The 19,871-nt window shown below is 39.5% G+C and overlaps 1 protein-coding gene across 4 annotated transcripts in view; it reads left to right on the top strand.

Annotated features, from left to right (window-relative positions):
- The window catches only part of LOC140463540 (serine/threonine-protein kinase 32C), a 348,144-nt gene that overhangs the window by 154,925 nt on the left and 173,348 nt on the right, over nt 1-19,871 (top strand). For all 4 annotated transcript variants that reach the window (XM_072557665.1, XM_072557664.1, XM_072557666.1 and 1 more), the window contains exon 2: nt 16,477-16,532. In XM_072557665.1, the coding sequence (XP_072413766.1) occupies nt 16,477-16,532 (56 nt within the window). The remainder of the gene's footprint in view (nt 1-16,476; nt 16,533-19,871) is intronic.

Genomic DNA, 19,871 nt, shown 5'->3' with positions numbered 1-19,871 from the left:
TTCATTTATAGTAATTAATTGTGATTTATAGTAAATACTAATTCTATTTGCCATTATTTTATAAAAAATACATTATTGCTGAAAGAGCCATCAGTCAACATAATGAGGTCAATTTCCAATATAGCTGTGATTCTGAAAAGGCATTATATTGGAGTGATGATATTTAAATAGGAAAGTGATCTCTGAAACAGTTGCCCAGTTAAGTATAGTTGCATTGGATCACTACTTAAATCATTTTCATATTGATAAAGAGATTTTTTTCCAGATTTCCCCCATTTGGTCTTGGTTTTCACCTCAACTTAATATGGTGCCAAATGGTGGGACATGTATAATATCTATAATAGATGGAGCAAGAACTAGAAAACTAATTTGTACTGATGTCACAATATCTGAATCACTACAGATTGCAGTTAAGTTGACTAAAGGGCAATGAGTTTAGCAGAAGAAAATAATGAGAAGAATTTAAAGATTATTACAAGACTGGGACATTCACAAGTTAAACTCTGATTTCAGCAAGATGATTTATTAAGCTTGTTGCAGCAATTAATTTTAAATATTATGCAAGGGCACAAACGTTCTACTTTAGAATGTGAAAGGTGGGAAAACATCCATTTTGCATGTAAGAATGTAAACCTTCATCTTAGCTGCAGGGGGAAAGCAAAAGCTTAGAAGTGGGAAGCCACCATTTTGATTGGCAGAAAAGGCAGCCAAATCCACAATAAGCAGTACAGAGATGCAGTTTTGACAGAAAAGGCAGAATTTAAACCTGTTTTGTTCCTTGTATTTTTATGTTGCTATATTGATGTTGCTATATTTTTGTCATTTTAAGTAAGTCAATAGATAAGTAGAATGATTTAGTAATGTAATTTTTATACATTTTTGTGACACAAAATCTTATTTCTTCTCTTCTGCAGATCATAGGTAACATAGACAACCAATTTGCTACTTTGTATGGTTTTCCCATTTGATGACATATACTACTGTGCATGATAGAGCAAGGGCAAGAACATTAATTTATACTGAAGAATCATCTAGTCTTGAAACATTAGTTTGCTCTCTCTCCATGAATGCTGTCTGACCTGTTGTGATCCCCAGCATTTGTTGTTTTCAGTGCAGATTCCATCATCTGCAGTAATTTGCTCCTACATTGTTCTGCCATTCTCACATTCCAATCTCTTAAGCTGAGCTATCAACATCCTTCCTCCCCCAGCACTCCAACCCCACCTCCCCAATTATAGCATAAATGCTGTCACGGCCACACTTCTCTCTGATGCAGTGTAATAAAGACTCAAAACGTTAGCTTGCTTTCTTTCTATGGATGCTGCCTGACCTGCTGTGATCTCCAGCATATTTTTTGTTTTCAGTACTGTCTAGAAGCAGTTCATACAGAGTACTCCATAGTAAATACTACTCCCCAGTTAGTTATCAACAGCTGAAAGAGAGGTGTGATTCTGGTAAAAGTTTGCTTTTGAACATAGTTTTATTTTCCATAAGCAAGAATTGCAAATTATTTCTGTTGTTAGTTATTTTTTAGAAAATAAATAACAACTAATTTAAGCTTTACTCAGTAAGATTAAAATGAATTGAAGAATCAATACTGTAAATGAACCATCTAGCCTAATAATTATTGATTATAGTTTTGCAAGCTTCTGCTAATTGTGTCACATTATTAATGCTTCACTGTGATTGCCACCACTTGCCAGTGATTCACAGGATATTTTTATTCCTAAATTTTATCATTCCAGTTGTGAACAACCAAAGAATCATGCAACTGTATGAACCCCAGAGTATTGTGCAGATTGTAAATACAAACAGCTCGGAGCTATTAAAACGAAGTCTTATTTGGGGTTCAGTCACTTATTAAAGAATGCTCCAGTTTTTCTCGAGCTGTTTAATGGCATTTATAGAATATTATTTCTTAAATTTTACACATTTTCAATTTAGTAGTTAGTTCCTGAATTGGCTTATAGAATTCAACTCTGGTTTTAACATATTATTCAATGTGTTGCTGATTTTCAACACTTTATTCTACATAAGCGAATGCAGTAACACATCAGAAAATTAGAAGTGCTAGACAAGAGGTTTGTTCAGTTTTCTGCTACCATTGTGGTACTCTAGCATGACAGGAATATAGCATGTGAGATGGGGTTGTGGACAGTTGGATCTTGTTGATCACAACGCCAGAGCAAGACCACCTCAACTCCTTGGGGTTATTTAAATAATTGGATTCAGACTCCTGGCAGCAATCACTGAGATGGTGAGATTGAGATTTCAGATAGCACATTACCATTCCTTTCAACTCTAAGGAATGACACCTGGTATAATGCAAGAGTTTGGAGGAAGCAGTTAGAATTGATATAAGAGAGGTAATTTGGAGCTGGAAAGGACGAAGATTCTTTTGCAAGTTCAGAGGAGCACCACTGCTCTGTAGGTTCATGAGAATAGCTTAAAAAAAATTAATTAATCAAAACCATATCTGGTCATGACTTTGTCTATCACCAGGTTCAAATCAGGCCTTGCAGTGAATTATGATTAGGTTAGTATGCAATATGCCAGTTCTACTGGTTAATGGTTAACAGTTACATATATTCATTAATGCTGAAATATCCCTTGGATAATTAAATATATCAGGTTTTCAAATTACATGTTTCTCTGATTCAGAGATAAATGTTCTTTGTTGGGAGAAATAAACTTAGATGAGCAAAACACTTCATCAAAGGTTGAAATTTTAAATGTGTGAGATTATTCTCACACATGGTAAAGTGATCACATTTGTGTGTCGATTAAGATGCAATAATCTGTGTATCGATAGTAATGGAGTAGTTGCCAACTTGTCAGATTAAAGATTGACATGTATTTGTGAAAAAGTTCACCAACGTTATGACTTATTAATGACTTGTTCAATAACAATTAAGTATTTCTCACAAATTTACTCCTGGTTGGCTTTGAATTAAAAATATGTTTGTGTTGTGTGCTCATGAGGGAGGTTATAACAGTGGAAGGTGTCAAAACTCTGACCTCTTCCTTCACTAACTGGCCGTTAGAAATCAACCTTCACTTGCTTTTAGATTTATTTACAAAGTGAGGTGTTGCAAATAAGCAGATTCTAACGTTCCAACCAACCGCAGTATTAATAAGTGTCACTTTATATTCTTTTAACTACAATCAAATATAAAACACAGTAATTTACTGATAACCACCCTTTTAAAGGGGAACTGTAATAAAAAGGCTTTAATGGATACTTACAAAATTAAATTAAAATAACACTCCCAGCCACCTGCATTGCAGCCCCTGCCCAAGTGATTTTTCAGTTTTTGCAATTCAAATGTGTTTATCCTTGGGTTTATGCTGCATCTGATACAGTGTTCTTAGATCCACAGCAAGATATCTTGCCCACATCAGCATTGCAACTGTGCACATATTAGTGAATTCGATAGTCTCTAGCTTTAACTGTTATTGTAAAAACTTAGCATTTTTATGACTGAAATTTACAGAAGTTGTTAAACTATCCAGAAAGTGAAGTAGTAAAGTACATCAAATCTAGGAGCAGCTATTTCTTTTTAAAAATAGTTCTGTAAATTATTACAAAGCAACAGTTTTGCTTGAGTGCACAAGTATCCAAATGTGCCCTCCTACCTGTAAATACTTAACTTGGATTTATGCAATCAACAGCAGGAGGGAGGTAGATGCTTCGTGATATAAAGCTCATAAGATCCCATTTAACTGAATCTGAAGTGACATGCTCTAAATCTACCGATATTTTCAGCTTCTGATTAAAATAATGAGCCTCAATATCGATACTACATGTGAGATCGGTGGCGGAGACTCTGATCCCAGAATTGATGGAGAACTTTAAACTTCACCAAAAATCAGCAGCACGGTGGCACAGTGGTTAGCACTGCTACCTCACAGCGCCAGAGACCTGGGTTCAACTCCCACCTCAGGCAACTGTCTGTGTGGAGTTTGCATATTGTCTGCGTGGGTTTCCTCCCATGGTCCAAAAATGTGCAGGTTAGGTGAATTGACCATGCTAAATTGCCTGTAATGTTAGGTGTAGGGGAATGGGTCTGGGTGCGTTGCTCTTTGGAAGGTCGGTGTGGACTTGTTGTGCTGAAGGGCCTGTTTCCACCCTGTAAGTAATATCTAGTAATCTATACTAAAATCTGGCAGGAATAAAGGTCACTAGGTGTGATAAGTGGAAGCTCTGTCCTTATCTTGTACAGCAAAGGGTGCACAGAAATAGCATTATTCCTTTTTGAAAAAGCTGCAAGTACACTTGTTGGGGTGCCTACGGCAAGTATTACATGGGTAAGGTCACCAGTATTAATGTTTTCATGTTTTCCTACCATAAGTTCACTGAGGATGGTTCCCCCAAGTCAACTACAGTTCCCAAGTACAAAACCTACTTCTATATTTTCTGTGACTTTGTGATAGCCTGAACTGCTTGCCTGATCAGCCTGGATCAGGAGAAGGCCTTTGACAAGGTATCACACATTCACATGATGGATATAGTCTCCAAATGCAGTTTGTGGTGGCTATCTGCAGTTGAATCCAATTGTGGTTTGTAAACATAATTATTGCATTTACAATCAATGCATGTGAATCAGAAAGCTTTCCGATCAAGTCTGGAGTCTGGCAGACCTGTCCTCTCTCTGCTATCTTATGTGTTTGTTGTATATGGAACAGTTTGCTGAATCCACCAGGAGGGATTCAGGCATAAGAGGGGTGGTTTTCCCAGGTTACTGAGGCACTCGGTACTCCCAGTACATGGACAACATCACCATAGAATTCCTTCAGTGTGGAAGCAGGCCATTCATCTCATCAAGTTCACACCCACGCTCTAAAGAGGATTCCACCCAGACCCAGCCCCTCTCCCCAACCTATCCCTATAACCCTGCATTTCCCATGACTAATCCACCTAGCCTGCACATCCCTGGGCATTATGGGCAATTTATCATGGCCTGTCCATCTAACCTGCACATCTTTGGACCGTGGAAGGAAAGTAGAGCACCTGGGGGAATCTTTCTCAGACACAGGGAGAATTTGCAAACTCTACACAATCACCTGAAGTTGGAATTGTTTATGGGCTCCTGGTGCTGTGAGTCTGCAGTACTAGCTGCTAAAACCCTCCCCATGCCACCCATTTTCTGCTCAAATCCACTGTCACAAACTATGACGATCTGCAACCTGTTGAATTTGCCTTGGCAGCTAAGGGAAGTTGAGGCAATTGTGAGGCAATGTTCTTTGGAAACTGGGTTAATGAATACCTAGTTCTCTCCAATGACAGGACAGATCACATGAAGGTACTGGGGACATAGCTCAGAGAGGCTAGGTTGTCCACCAAAAACAGGAAGGAATGAGCAACAATAGTAAAACAATTGCTGGGCATGTGAATCGACGCTCCCTGTTCATTGAGTGTAAGAACCTGGTCATCATGTGTGTTGTGCTGTCAGTGGTCCTATATGTGGCAGGTCTGGCCCATTACTCTCTGCTGTACCATTGTAATCACTTGAGTCATCTTTCTCACTATTTTAAGGTAAGAAAATGAACTATGTTCACAGGGACATGATGTACAAATCTGTAGGTAAAGGGAGATGAAGAAAATACCCAAAATTGCCCTCATCCTGATGACCACCTTTATGTGCAATTACATCGAGCTGTGAGTAACCTTCAGTATATAAATACACTACATGCTGAGGTTGTACCTGTCCCTGGAGTTGTGAAGGATGGATTTGGCTACTTTGCCAAGTAGCTGGAACATGGCACACCACCTGTAATTTGTGTTGGCATTAATGCAGAAAAATACCCTTGACCACAAGTCTGTCAAACAGTGGTCAGCACATAACATCCTGTGGGAAAAGGAGATGGTAGATCCAGTTGGATGTTACCCCAGGCAGACAGTTAAAGTTAATTGGCAGAATGTCTCATCACCAGGACTTTCAACCAAACTCCAGGGCATAGCTTTGCTGGCAATGGGATGGGCCTTTGCTGTCAGATCTTTGCTAAGTACCCCGAGTCTCATCCTCTCTACACATACCCTCGAGGTGACAGGATTGTGGAAGAAATTGTTGTCCATCTATGTGTGGAATGTCAAGATAAGGGGTAAAGTTGTATACTCCTGCTGAAGCATAGCACTGCTCTGTCATTAGAGAGAGAGATGACTGATGGCGGTATAACCCGGAAGCTGCCACACCTCAAGCAAGGGGAGAGGTTGAGAAAGAGAAACATGGTCACTTCTGCTGATGCAAAAATTGAATGCACACTGCTAGCATCACTCAGTGTTGTAAACTAGCCATCCAACCAACTGAGCTAACCAACCCTTCCCCTTGTGGAATGTACTTTTGCAAGAAAGTTCTGGAAAGAAATGAAGTGCTTTTAGTTGAGGTTCACCCCAAGCAGCGCTGGGACATAGGACTTCATACTTAATGGATTGTTCTCAGGAATGCAAACTGATTCAAATATAAACTACACCTGAAGGATCAATAGCTCAGTGAGAGACATTCTTCGATCTGTCCATATCTTGCTGGTCTTCCATTGCAAAGAGTTGTCCTCAGCTGGATGTTGCAGATTAGCACATTCCAAAGTGCAGGTCTACATGCTCGGAGGCAATTTGAGGCAGAGGCACAGAAGCACAATGGGGCAGGTTTGCTGTCGAAGGTCGTTCAACCATAATGCACTGTGAGTTTGGACTTGTTGAACCCATCAAGCTGTAGCTCATACAAAGAATGCTCTTTATGAACAGGAGAAGTATTGAAATTGTATTGAGGAACCTCAGAGTGGAGTGTGTTGCAGGGAAAAAAAAGAATAGTTTCATTGCTCGTTCTGTAATTTTCAATTTGACATGTTTGCCCTTGGCTCTATGCCTGATATGAAATGGATTTTGTAAATGTTAAGGTTGTAACAATACAATTAAACACCTGTTTGGAGGAAAGTTTAATTTAATTGCAACTCTGTAATATTCAAGTCAAAATGCCTTCAAGCATAATTTTAAACATTTATCAATAAACTATATTTTGAGAGCCATAGAATATCCCCATTAAGTATGCATTGCATAAGTCCTTGAAGATAGTATTATGAATGATTCTGTGCACAATCTACTGAAAATGATTGGTGCAATTTGATATGCCTGCTAACATAAAGTTACTGGTCATTATAGAATTGCTATGGCATAAAAAGAGGCCATTTGGCCCATCATATCTACATTGATCCTCCGAATGAGCACTGTGATTAGTATCAATCTCCTGCCTTTTCTCTGTCCCCCTGCACATTGTTCCTATTCAAATAATCATCTAATACCCTCTTAACTACTCAGATCGAACCTACTTCCATTGTACTTTCAGGCAGTGCATTCCAGACTCAAACATCTCACCATGTGAAATGTTCTTTTTGTATATCAAATTTGCATCTTTTGCAAATCACTTTCACTTCAAGCTCCTTCATTATCAATCCTTTTCAAAGTGCGGTATAATGTGACATGCTTGAGTTTTACTTATTGAGAAAGCAACAAAGATGTTTGGTGCTAAATGTATTCATAAGTTGCAGTGTATCCAAGTTCCTGCTTCAACAATGCTTACTACTGGTAGTTCAGTGATGCATCCCTATTTTGTAACTTGCATGCAATTTACAGATTTATAATTAACCTTCATTTGGAAGAAGTTATTTTCATGGGGCCTGATTTTTTCAATGAGGGTTGGTAAGTTGACTGGGAAAAATTTCCAGGTCCCTACCCCAGTTCACATCTTTGTTGCCCGTGGGATGGTTTCTGTGAGGGCATAATTGGGCTGATAATGAGCTTTGTGTCTGTGGAACGGCTTGCTGAGCATGATCTTGAAGGGTGGGTACAGCTGGGGTGGAGCCTGCCACTACTACATAGAACAGAAGAGGGCCAATATCAAAGGGCCAGCAGCCTCAAAGCTCAGTGGCATGGACAAATGTCTAACTAAAAAGGTATTGTGCTTAGCCTGTGGAAGATTTAGTTGATCTGAGTGCAGGCCTGTGAATTATTTTCAGTTACTACGCTTAAAGACCTTTTTTTGCTGCACTGTAAACCTTCTGGTTTCTGAGATTGACAGTAGCTAATGCAGAAAGTCAAGCTGCGCCAGAAGTCAACTATGTGCTTGCTACATGCTAGTCAGCCATTGTGCACATGATATTCCAAGCGCATGGCAGGATAAAGCTACAATGTGAATAGTGCAGATCAAAGATATATCAAAAAGAAATATCAATTTTATTAACATTTGTGCATGTTTCCATTCTGTCCAGTTGAAGAGGCCTGTTAAATAGTAAATATCTTCAATAAAGTTTTTCAAATGGTCGGAACTCTCATTGATTAGATCAGAAACTCCTGGAGAAACTCAGGAGGTCTGGCAACACTTGTGGGGAGAGAAACAGAGTTAACTTTTTGAGACTGGGTATTCAGTTCTGGAGAAATCTCGTAGCAGACTCGAAATGTTAACTCTGTTTTTCTCTCTCCACACTTGCTGCCTAGACCTGCTTAGTTTCTCCAGCAGTTCATGTTTGTTTCAGATTATCAGAATCCAAAGTATTTTGCTTTGAAATATCCTTGATTGATGGTCAGTTATGTAGCACAGTGGTGAGAAAAAGAGGTGACCATAGATAGTCAATAGCAATGGATGAACATGAACAGTCATAAAGTTGCCGCATGAAATGGGATTAGAGGTATATCGTTGAATGTTACAGTCTGGGCTGGTTAGCTCAATTGTTTAAGCTTTTCCAACGGAGGTTTCTTTTCTTTGTAGTGGGGAAGTAAATTGATAAACTTTAGTAAATGAAAACTATTACTGGCTCAGATCTCCTCTTGAAACTGAGAGTCCAATTACATTTGTTTTTGATACATTGAACAAATACCTGACTGGCATGTATGGTTTCTTCAGCCAATAACTCCCGAGCTCATATAAAAAAATGTTACTCATCAGATACCTCTCCAGTACGTGAATGCATGATGGATCAGCTCTAAGTGAGATTGGTGCAGCATTATCATTTGATTAAAAACTCATTTTGCAAGTCATAGAGTCATAGGGATTTACAGCATGGAAACAGACCCTTTGGTCCAACACATCCATGCCGACCAGATATCCCAACCCAATCTAGTCCCACCTGCCATCACCTGGCCCATATCCCTCCAAACCCTTCCTATTCATATACGCATCCAAATGCCTTTTAAATGTTGCAATTTTACCAGCCTCCACCACTTCCTCTGGCAGCTCATTCCATACACATACCACCCTCTTTGTGAAAAAGTTGCCCCTTAGGTCTCTTTTATATCTTTTCCCTCTCACCCTAAACCTATGCCCTCTACTTCTGGACTCCCCGACCCCAAGGAAAAGACTTTGTCTAGTTATCCTATCCATGCCCCTCATAATTTTGTAACCTCTATAAGGTCATCCCTCAGCCTCTGACGCTCCAGGGAAAACAGCCTCAGCCTGTTCAGCCTCTCCCTATGGCTCAAATCGTCCAACCCTGGCAACATCTTTGCAATTTCTTTCTGAGCCCTTTCAAGTTTCACAACATTGTTCTGATAGGAAGAAGACCAGAATTGCACGCAATATTCCAACAGTGGCTGAGCAAATGTCCTGTACATGACCTCCCAACTCCTGTACTTAATACTCTAACTAATAAAGGAAAGCATACCAAATGCCTTCTTCACTATCCTATCCAACTGCAACTCCACTTTCAAGGAAATATGAACCTGCACTCCAAGGTCTCTTTATTCAGCAACGCTCCCTAGGACCTTACCGTTAAATATACAAGTCCTGCTAAGATTTGCTTTCCCAAAATGTAGCACCTCGCATTTATCTGAATCAAACTCCATTTGTCTCATCTCAGCCCATTGACCCATCTGATCAATATCCTGTTGTAATCTGAGGTAACCTTCTTCGCTGTCCACTTCACCTCCAATTTTGGTGTCATCAGCAAACTTACTAACTGTATCTCTTATGCTCTCATCCAAATCATTTATATAAATGATGAAAAGTAGTGGACCCAGCACCAATCCTTGTGGCACTCCACTGGCCACAGGCCTTCAGTCTGAAAAACAACCCTCCACCACCACCCTCTGTCTTCTACCTTTGAGCCAATTCTCTATCCAAATGGCTAGTTCTCTCCTTATTCCATGAGATCTAACCTTACTGACCAGTCTCCCATGGGGAACCTTGTCTAACACCTTACTGAAGTCCATATAGATCACATCTACTACAGTTCCCTCATCAATCTCTTTGTTACTTCTTCAAACAACTCAATCAAGTTTGTGAGACATGATTTCCCACACACAAAGCCATGTTGACTATCCCTAATCAGTCCTTGCATTTCCAAATACAAGTACATCCTGTCCCTCAGGATTCCCTCCAACAACTTGTCTACCACTGATGTCAGGCTCATTGGTCTATAGTTCCCTGACTTGTCCTTACCACACTTCTTAAACGTTAGCCAACCTCCAGTCTTCTGGCACCTCACCTGTGACTATCGATGATACAAATATCTCAGCAAGAGGCCCAGCAATCACTTCTCTAGCTTTGCACAGAGTTCTAGGGTACACCTGATCAGGTCCTGGGGAGTTAGTCACCTTTATGCATTTCAAGACATCCAGCACTTCCTCCACTGTAATATGGACATTTTTCAAGATGTCACCATCTATTTCCCTACAGTCTATATCTTCCATATCCTTTTCCACATGACAAATGATGAAACTGCAGTATTTGTTTCAACTGACCACAACTTTGTCCAGTCTTTTTCAGTTATTGTTTAAAGCATTTACTATAAGACCTAAAAGAATTCTTGCATTTGACGTCTTCAGGATTCTGCAGTCCTTTGATGTTTAATTACTCTTTTTAAGGCATTCAAAGTGGGTTATAACTGGGGACTAGCCACTTCGATGATTGTGCCAAACCATGGACATTTGAAGCCCAAATATTTCTGATCTTATAAATATCACAGCTGCAAAATAGCAACAATATCATATCATATATCTAAAGTGCTAATAAGTCTAAATATTTCATATTAATATATTGTAATTTATATTATATTCAATACATTTTATTGACTATATAACTGTAAAAAAATAATCAACAAAAAGTTTAAGATTATGAGTTATTCAAGGGAATGAGGTAAATATTCTTTACAGATGGGATGCCTGTTGACTTTCTGGCTGTTGTGAGACATGGCAAAAGTTGTTTCTTAAAATGGTAGCAAATGGAAGGCACACTAACTGAATTTATCAATTTTGATGAATGAACTGGGTGGTAATTTTTTTTTTTGCAAACGTTTACTCGATTCAAATCAGACTTGAAACAGGATAACTTTTCCAAAGTGCTTCAAATGCGTTTTGTTGCACCATCATTGTTGCCTGTACCTATCAGCTGGTGGTATTTAACTTAATGATTATCATTAATTGTGTCCAAAACACACCACTTTTCGCTGTCATTTAGTGTGAAAGATGACCATTTTCATAGATCAACATACAGGTGGGAGGGCATAGATCAGGTATAATGTTATGCAGATGCTGCTAGAATCATGGTAAACACTATACAATTAATCATTACATAATGCTCTGGCTTGATCACTAATGCAGATAAATAATTGGATTTCTCTGAGGCAGCACAAGAAAATATTCATTGTTAACACTATTTGGTTAATCATTGTTGCTTTCAAATAGTTTATGGTAACCTGAACTCCACGCAAGTACCAAGTGAGATGGAAAAATGAATAACTATACATGAATACTCTTAAACTAATGCTCTGACAATCCATGGTCCAATAACTTAACAAACAAAATTCCTACATTTCAACCTTGAACATAAGATACAGTCAATGCAAATGAAGGAAAGAAATAATTACTGGAGTGATGAAGTTCAAATGTGTAGCATGATTTGGAAGTGCCAGTGTTGGAACTGTGGTGTACAAAGTTAAAAATCACACAACACCAGGTTATAGTCCAACAGGTTTAATTGGAAGCACACTAGCTTTCGGAGTGTCGCTCCTTCATTAGGTGGTAGTAAGTTGCCACGGTAGCCCACATTGATGAATAAGTGTAAATCCTCCTCACTGTTCATGCCAGCCAATCTGAACTGGTTGTCTGACATCGACCAAATACTATGCTCCCCTGTCATCTCTGTGGCCTTCCAGCTCTGGGTCTGCCAGCAGACAAATCTCTGGTAGTATTGTTGGCCTCCTGTCTTGGCTCACTCCCTGGCATCATGGGTCCTTTTTATCTGCATTCTTTAATTAAGGGAAAATAAGGTTTCCATTGATGCTGAGAACTCTTGGCTGTTGTAAGACATTACAAAAGGGATTGCCCCTTGATCTAGTGAAGTGTCAGACTGCGAGACTGTCTGACTAGTCCTCATGCTCTCTAAATCTGCATAAGGTTCTAAAAAGGTGTAGATTTGGGTCACACTCACATGTAGCCAGTGCAACTAAGGAGGCTAGTGAGTGGGAACACTTTACTCTTCAATATCTATCCTAGCACTTTAACATTCAATGTTAATTTTCTCAGTCATCTTTCACCTTGATAGTGTGAAATTTAAACCCCATCCCCGCAGCTGGAGGAGCTCACTCATCTTTTCTAGACACTAGACACTATAGGGTGGTATTGTGGCTCAGTGGTTAGCACTGCTGCCTCACAGTGCCAGGGGCCCAGGTTCGATTCTAGCCTCAGGTGATTGTCTGTATGGACTTTGCACATTCTCCCTGTATCTATATGGGTTTCCCCTGTGTGCTCTGGCTTCTTCCCACAGTCACAAAGTTGTGCAAGTTAGGTGTTTAAGCCATGCTAAATTGCTCATGGTGTTCAGTGATGTGTAGATTACATGCATTAATCAGGGGAAATGTAAAGTAACTGGGTAAGGGGAATGGGTCTGGGTGGGTTGCTCATCAAAGGGTCAACATGGACTTGTTGGGCCAAATGGCCTGTTTCCACACTGTAGGGATTTTATAAATGATATGAACTCCCTTCAGTGGAGCCCGTGATCACTCACATCAGCAGTAACTTCCAATAGTCACTCATGATGACCATTTGCTGCGATCAGCTGGAATTGAAATCTCTCCCATTCCCAAAGGCCTGAGGAAGCTCATAGAGTGAGCTCTTACTGAAGCATGGGTGCAATGAATTGTGTAGACCACTATCTAAGAAAGTTAAGTTCTTTGATGACACTTTATGAACTTTTACAAAGTTGGAGATTGCTTCTCTCTGGAGTCTGAAAAGCTTTCTGTTGTGATGTGCACACACAGTCCTTCCTCAGAAAGGCTACATGTGGGATTTTAGCTTGTAAACCCGGCTATATGCCCTTTGAAATGCAGTTCATTCCAGTACATGGAGATCAGATAAGGCAGCCTGCCCAATGTCAGAGTTGCTCCTAACAGGTAAACTTGGATCACCCATATTCTTGAACTTGCCATTACAGTATTTTGTTCGGACATTACATCGATTACCATAATCCCAACATAAACAACTTTGAGGCCTGCGGCCTTACCGACACAGGACACAATCTAGTCTGTGTGCAATGTGCTCCATTGAAACAAAACATAAAAATATCCACTGAAGTACTGTGCGTAGGATTTGTAGGATAATTAAGTTTTTGGAGAAGTAATAAGAAATAAGATAAGATGGAGCTACTACAATTATTAGAAGATGCTTTGTGTATTACTCCACTCCTGCTGTGTTTAAAATGCTAAAATTATTCTTTCATCCTATTGTAATAACTACACAATTGTACCCAACATTATACTAAGCTTTGTTGTCTTAAATCGCCATGTAAATTGCACTTTATTTGCTATTTGCACTATCAATGTATTACCACATCTCTAAAATCCCTTGGGCTGCTTCATCTAATGAATGCAACCTCATGGCTGTCTGATAGTTCCTGTGGTTATCACCTAATTGCATTTTTGAATACATGATACCAGCAAACACAATGCAGATGTTCAGGAAATGTAAAATGAGGTGGTGGAAGAAACTAATACTGTCAATCAGTTACAGTAAATACCTGCTCTACTGCAAACTGAGTGGCTCACTGGCATCAGCTCAATTTAAATACATGAAGGACTTGAAATATTCATTCTACAATTATTATGTGTGCCAAGATGCTATGGCATATACATGTATTATGTATTATACATTGTATATTTATTAACTCTTCCAGGACCACTGATCACAATTCCTAATTTTGACTGATGTGCACTGCAGAGTAAGAGTTATAGCTGGGAGCAGGGAAATTATGATGCGGTGAGGCATGACTTAGGATGCGTGGCTTGGAAAAGTAGGCTTCAAGGCAAGGACGTAATTGATATGTGGAGCTTGTTCAAGGAGCAACTATTGAGTGTCCTTGATAAGTATGTACCTGTCAGGCAGGGAGGAAAGGGTCGTGTGAGGGAGCCGTGGTTTAATAAGGAATTGGAATCCCTTGTTAAATGGAAGAGGGCGGCCTATGTAAAGATGAGGCGTGAAGGTTCAATTGGGGTGATTGAGGTAGCCAGGAAGGATCTGAAGAGAGAGCTAAGAGCAGCAAGGAGGGGACATGAAAAGTCCTTAGTTGGTAGGATTAGGGAAAACCCTAAGGCTTTCTATAGGTATGTCAGGAATAAAAGAATGACTAGGGTAGGAATAGGTCCAGTCAAGGATAGTAGTGGGAAGTTGCGTGTGGAGGCTGAAGAGATTGGGGAGACACTGAATGAATACTTTTTGTCAGTATTCACTCAGGAACAGGACATTGTTGCCGATGTGAATACTGAGTCACAATTAAGTAGAATGGATGGCTTTGAGGTATGTAGGGAAGAGGTGTTGGAAATTCTGGAAAGGATGAAAATAGATAAGTCCCCTGGGCCTGATGACATTTATCCTAGGATTCTCTGGGAAGCAAGGGAGGAGATTGCAGAGCCATTGGCCTTGATTTTTATGTCCTCGTTGTCTACAGGAATAGTGCCAGAAGACTGGAGGCTAGCAAATGTGGTTCCCTTGTTCAAGAAGGGGAGTAGGGATAACCCTAGTAACTATAGGCCAGTGAGTCTCACTTCTGTTGTGGGCAAAGTCTTAGAGAGAATTGTAAGGGATAGGATTTATGAACATCTGGATAGGAATAATGTGATCAAGGATAGTCAGCATGGTTTTGTGAAGGGCAGGTCGTGCCTCACAAACCTTATTGAGTTCATTGAGAAGGTGACTAAGGAGGTGGACGAGGGGAAAGCGGTAGATGTGGTGTATATGGATTTTCGTAAGGCGTTTGATATGGTTCCCCATGGTAGGCTACTGCAAAAAATACGGAGGTATGGCATTGAGGGTGAGTTGGAGGTTTGGATTAGGAATTGGCTGGCTGGAAGAAGACAGAGGGTAGTATTTGATGGTAAAGGTTCATCTTGGAGTGCCGTTACTAGCGGTGTTCCGCAAGGATCTGTTTTGGGACCATTGCTATTTGTCATTTTTATAAATGACCTGGAGGAGGGGTTAGAATGTTGGGTGAGCGAGTTTGCGGATGATACGAAAGTAGGTGGAGTTGTTGACAGTGAGGAAGGATGTGTTAGGTTACAGCGGGATAGAGATAAGCTGCAGAGCTGGGCAGAAAGGTGGCAAATGAAGTTCAATGTAGTTAAGTGTGAGGTGATTCACTTTGGTAACAGTAACAAAAAGATGGGGTACTGCACTAATGGTCAGATACTTGGTAGTGTGGATGAGCAGAGGGATCTTGGTGTCCATGTACACAGATCTTTGAAAGTTGCCACCCAGGTAAATAGTGCGGTGAAGAAGGCATATGGCGTACTGGCTTTTATTGGTAGAGGAATTAAGTTCCGGAGTCCTGAGGTCATGTTGCAGTTGTATAAGACTCTGGTGCGGCCGCATCTGGAGTATTGTGTGCAGTTTTGGTCGCCATACTATAGGAAGGATGTGGAGGCACTGGAACGGGTGCAGAGGAGGTCTACCAGGATGTTGCCTGGTATGGTAGGAAGATTGTATGAGGAAAGGCTGAGGCACTTGGGGTTGTTTTCATTGGAGAAAAGAAGGTTTAGGGGTGACTTGATAGAGGTGTACAAGATGATTAGGGGTTTAGATAGGGTTGACCGTGAGAACCTTTTTCCTCGTATGGAGTCAGCTATTACAAGGGGGCATAGCTTTAAATTAAGGGGTGGGAGGTGTAGGACAGATGTTAGGGTAGGTTCTTTACTCAGCGAGTAGTGAGTTCATGGAATGCCCTGCCAGTAGCAGTGGTGGACTCTCCCTCTTTATGGGCATTTAAGCAGGCATTGGATAGGCATATGGAGGATAGTGGGCTAGTGTAGGTTAGGTGGGCTTGGATCGGCGCAACATTGAGGGCCAAAGGGCCTGTACTGCGCTGTATTCTTCTATGTTCTATGTGTAAGGCCCCAATAACGCAAGAGAGACTGCATTGAGAGAAATCTAATTTTCACATATGAAAATAAACGTTTTATAAATGTGACTTTATTAACACATAAATATGTTCTCTTTTGCAGTGACTTTTGACCATTTTCAAATACTACGTGCAATTGGAAAAGGGAGCTTTGGCAAGGTATTTATGCTGCAAGTTACACATTATGCATAGTTACGTATATGCCACAAGTGTAAAAAAATTTTCTAATTTCTAAGATAGATTGGTTCTGTTCATCAATTTACTGAGCATATAGTTTGGAATAATTTGTGCAAGGAATTATGGACAATGTAGCTTGATGTTTAAGCTCATAAACAACTATAGAAGAAGAAACTGGTTATGTTATACCATGTTGCTCGTGCTTATAATTAATTTATTGTAGGAAGTGAGTGTTGCTTTATATATCAAACATGAAATATTAATTCTCTAGATATGAGGTCAGAAAAATCTATATTTAACAATGCTTCAATGTTTAACATATTGTACATTATAGTGACATGAAAGTTCAAAGACAAGTACAGTCCAGTTATTGAAAGATTCAATTTAATTCAGTTTAAACCGTGATTTCTGTGGGAAAGGTATGGTTTGTGCATTTCCAGTGTCATGTTGATCAGTATAATGCTCTTATCTAGTTTAACAATGAGATTCTCATTTATGTATAGTTACCTCTGTATTTAACATGTGTTAACATGATTGTTAGTTTTTGAGAAATAGATCAAATAAAGTTTTACAATAATAAAAGATGTTTTATGTAACCTCCCTCTACTGATATACATTATACTTAATCCCAAAGAATTGAACAGTTTGCAAGTTTTACAAGTTTTCTATTGGAGATAGGTTATTGAAATAACTTCACAGAGGCCAGTATCCTGTCACCAAGTCACCCTTTATTAAAACGTGAAGAGTCCTTGACACCGATTCATCTCCCTCGGAGCCAGCTGTCTGAGTGAATAGGATGCCTGACACTTCTGCTTATTTTCTCTTTTTTTTCTCCTTTTATGTTATCGTGGAAGATAATAATTCCCAGTGCAGAGGGCATAAATGGAAAAGTGGCCAGCAAACAGGAAACAGAGTGCAGTTCATAAATAGATCGTTTTCAGATTGGTAAAATGGGATAAGTGGTATGATACTTGGATTAGTGCTACACTTCTGCTTATATCTGTCAGTCAGGGTTTCCTGATTGGACCAGATCAACAGCCCCAATCAGGGAATTCATATTCTATGAGGTCCATTTGCCTGAACTCATTACAATCACAACTGTTATAACTTCAAATTTTTTAAGTTTTTGAGTCAGTATTCCTGCTAGTAAAAATAGATACACACACATTGAATGATGGTATGAAAGAAAATGATTGTATGATGTGGACAATAGGGATTCTATTCATGGCCTATTCCACATGGCAGTTGTAGGTAAATACAACTTTTCTAATAACTGTTCAAATTTAGAATGAAATAGGAGAAGGTTTTTTCAATATGGCATGTGACACTCTGAGATACTTTACCACACCACAGAAATAAAGACTGACCTTAATATAGGACCTTTCACAACCATAGGAGGTACTAAAATGTTCTATGCCAATAACGTACTTACGAAATGTACTTACTTTTATAATACAGGAAAGCAGTGATTTAAGTTCACAGGGAATAAGAAGGGTATTCATTTTGCATCAAAAAATCCATTACATTTCTTTCAAGTTCAGATAATTAGTTTTTGTCCAGTAAGGTTTCATGTTGAAATGCGAGATGTTTAAATTTATGTAAATACAGTAACTATTTTGACTGTCATTTTAATTCTCTTGACTAAGCCCTGTTGTTAATGATTTACATTGCGTTAGATATGTAAACATTTTTTCATAACACACGATTTTCAGAAGATTAGATGAATTAAATCATGCAATGCCATAGGAAGATAAAATAATGATGGGGAATAAAATTGTGAATCCCACTGTTTCATCAGAAATTATTCTGTTTAGATAATGTATAGTGGTAAGTATTGTTTGAATGGATGTTTTTAGACCTTGCAATCTCACAATAATCAATTGCACACTGCTGACTAATTGTAGCAGGAGTAGTTTACACATTTAAAATTGCTTATTCCCTGAAGCAAAGGAATATGAGATTTGGTAGTTTGGTGAGTGGTGTGAAGCCTACTTGGTGCACTCTTGATGTTTACATCTCTTATGGTAAGTGCTGATTTTTATCTTGATGGTTTGTATTAGAAAGAAGATTATATTCCTCTGGTAAAACCAATTGTGAGGTACTTGGCTGAGTATTAGGTTCTTGGGACTTTGAAACAACTAAAGTATGACCATAATATAACAATGATTGCATTTTTCACTCCATGACATTCCCATTCTCCTTTATAGTGCCCTCTGTTGGCGGCATTCCATATGATAGCCACAAGTCAATGCTATATGCGAGTTGCTGTTTCAATAAAACAGCATTACACTGATCGCCATCTGATTAAAACTGTTGATATGAGAGCCCGTCACTCTGAAAATCGCACAAAGGGGCAATTGAGCTCTGTCTTGGCATGAAACTGTTTTGTTTTGCTTATCCCTAACAGTAGATTAATAACTGACAAAATACTTCTCGGATTTAGCACAAAAATAAAGTATGTATTTTCAATATTTTGGTACAAGGGAACCTCAAAGGAAGAAGCAGGTCTGAGCAAATGGTATTTCAGAAAAATGAGTTAACGCTACTAATTCTGAGCAATGGTTTTCCGTCGATAGTAATATGAGTTGGATGGAAGATGTTTCTCACAGTTTGAACATGTTTCTATTGTTGACAAGGCAACAGCATCACTTACCTCTATCTGCCCCATAGAAGATTGTGGTGAGCCACCTTTTTGAACGGTTTTAGACCATCATAGTGGTTTTGATGAATTGAGTAGCGTTCTAGATCATTTTAGCGGGCAACTCAGAATCTGGAGTCAAATATAGCCAGTACTGGATAAAGACAGCAGCTTGCCAGCCTTAAAGAACACAAAATGAATGAGTTGGGTTTAACAGCGATTTGGTATTTTCATGGTTCCAATTTATTAGATTAGATTAGATTCCCTACACTGTGGAAACAGGCCCTTCGGCCCAACAAGTCCACACTGACCGTCCGAAGAGCAACCCACCCAGACCCATTCCCCTACACTTACCCCTGACTAATCCACCTAACGCTACAGGCAATTTAGTATGGCCAATTCACCTAACCTGCACATCTTTGGACTGTGGGAGGAAACTGGCGCACCCGAAGGAAACCCTCGCAGACATGGGGAGAATGTGCAAACTCCACACAGACAGTTGCCCGAGACAGGAATTGAACCTGGGTCCCTGGTGCTGTGAGGCAGCAGTGTTAACCACTGAGCCATCGTGCCATCCCAAATTTGATTTCCGAATGTATTTACTGAAATTAAAATGCCTTGGTGAGATTTGTACTCTTGTCTCTGGATTGTTAATCCAGGTCAATGGATTGCTAATCTGGAAA

The sequence above is a fragment of the Chiloscyllium punctatum genome, chromosome 38 (genome assembly GCF_047496795.1).
Source record: "Chiloscyllium punctatum isolate Juve2018m chromosome 38, sChiPun1.3, whole genome shotgun sequence".
NCBI classification, from domain to species: Eukaryota; Metazoa; Chordata; class Chondrichthyes; order Orectolobiformes; family Hemiscylliidae; genus Chiloscyllium; species Chiloscyllium punctatum.
Note: the sequence above shows the minus strand (reverse complement) of the source record. Positions and strands in the feature narration are given on the sequence as shown.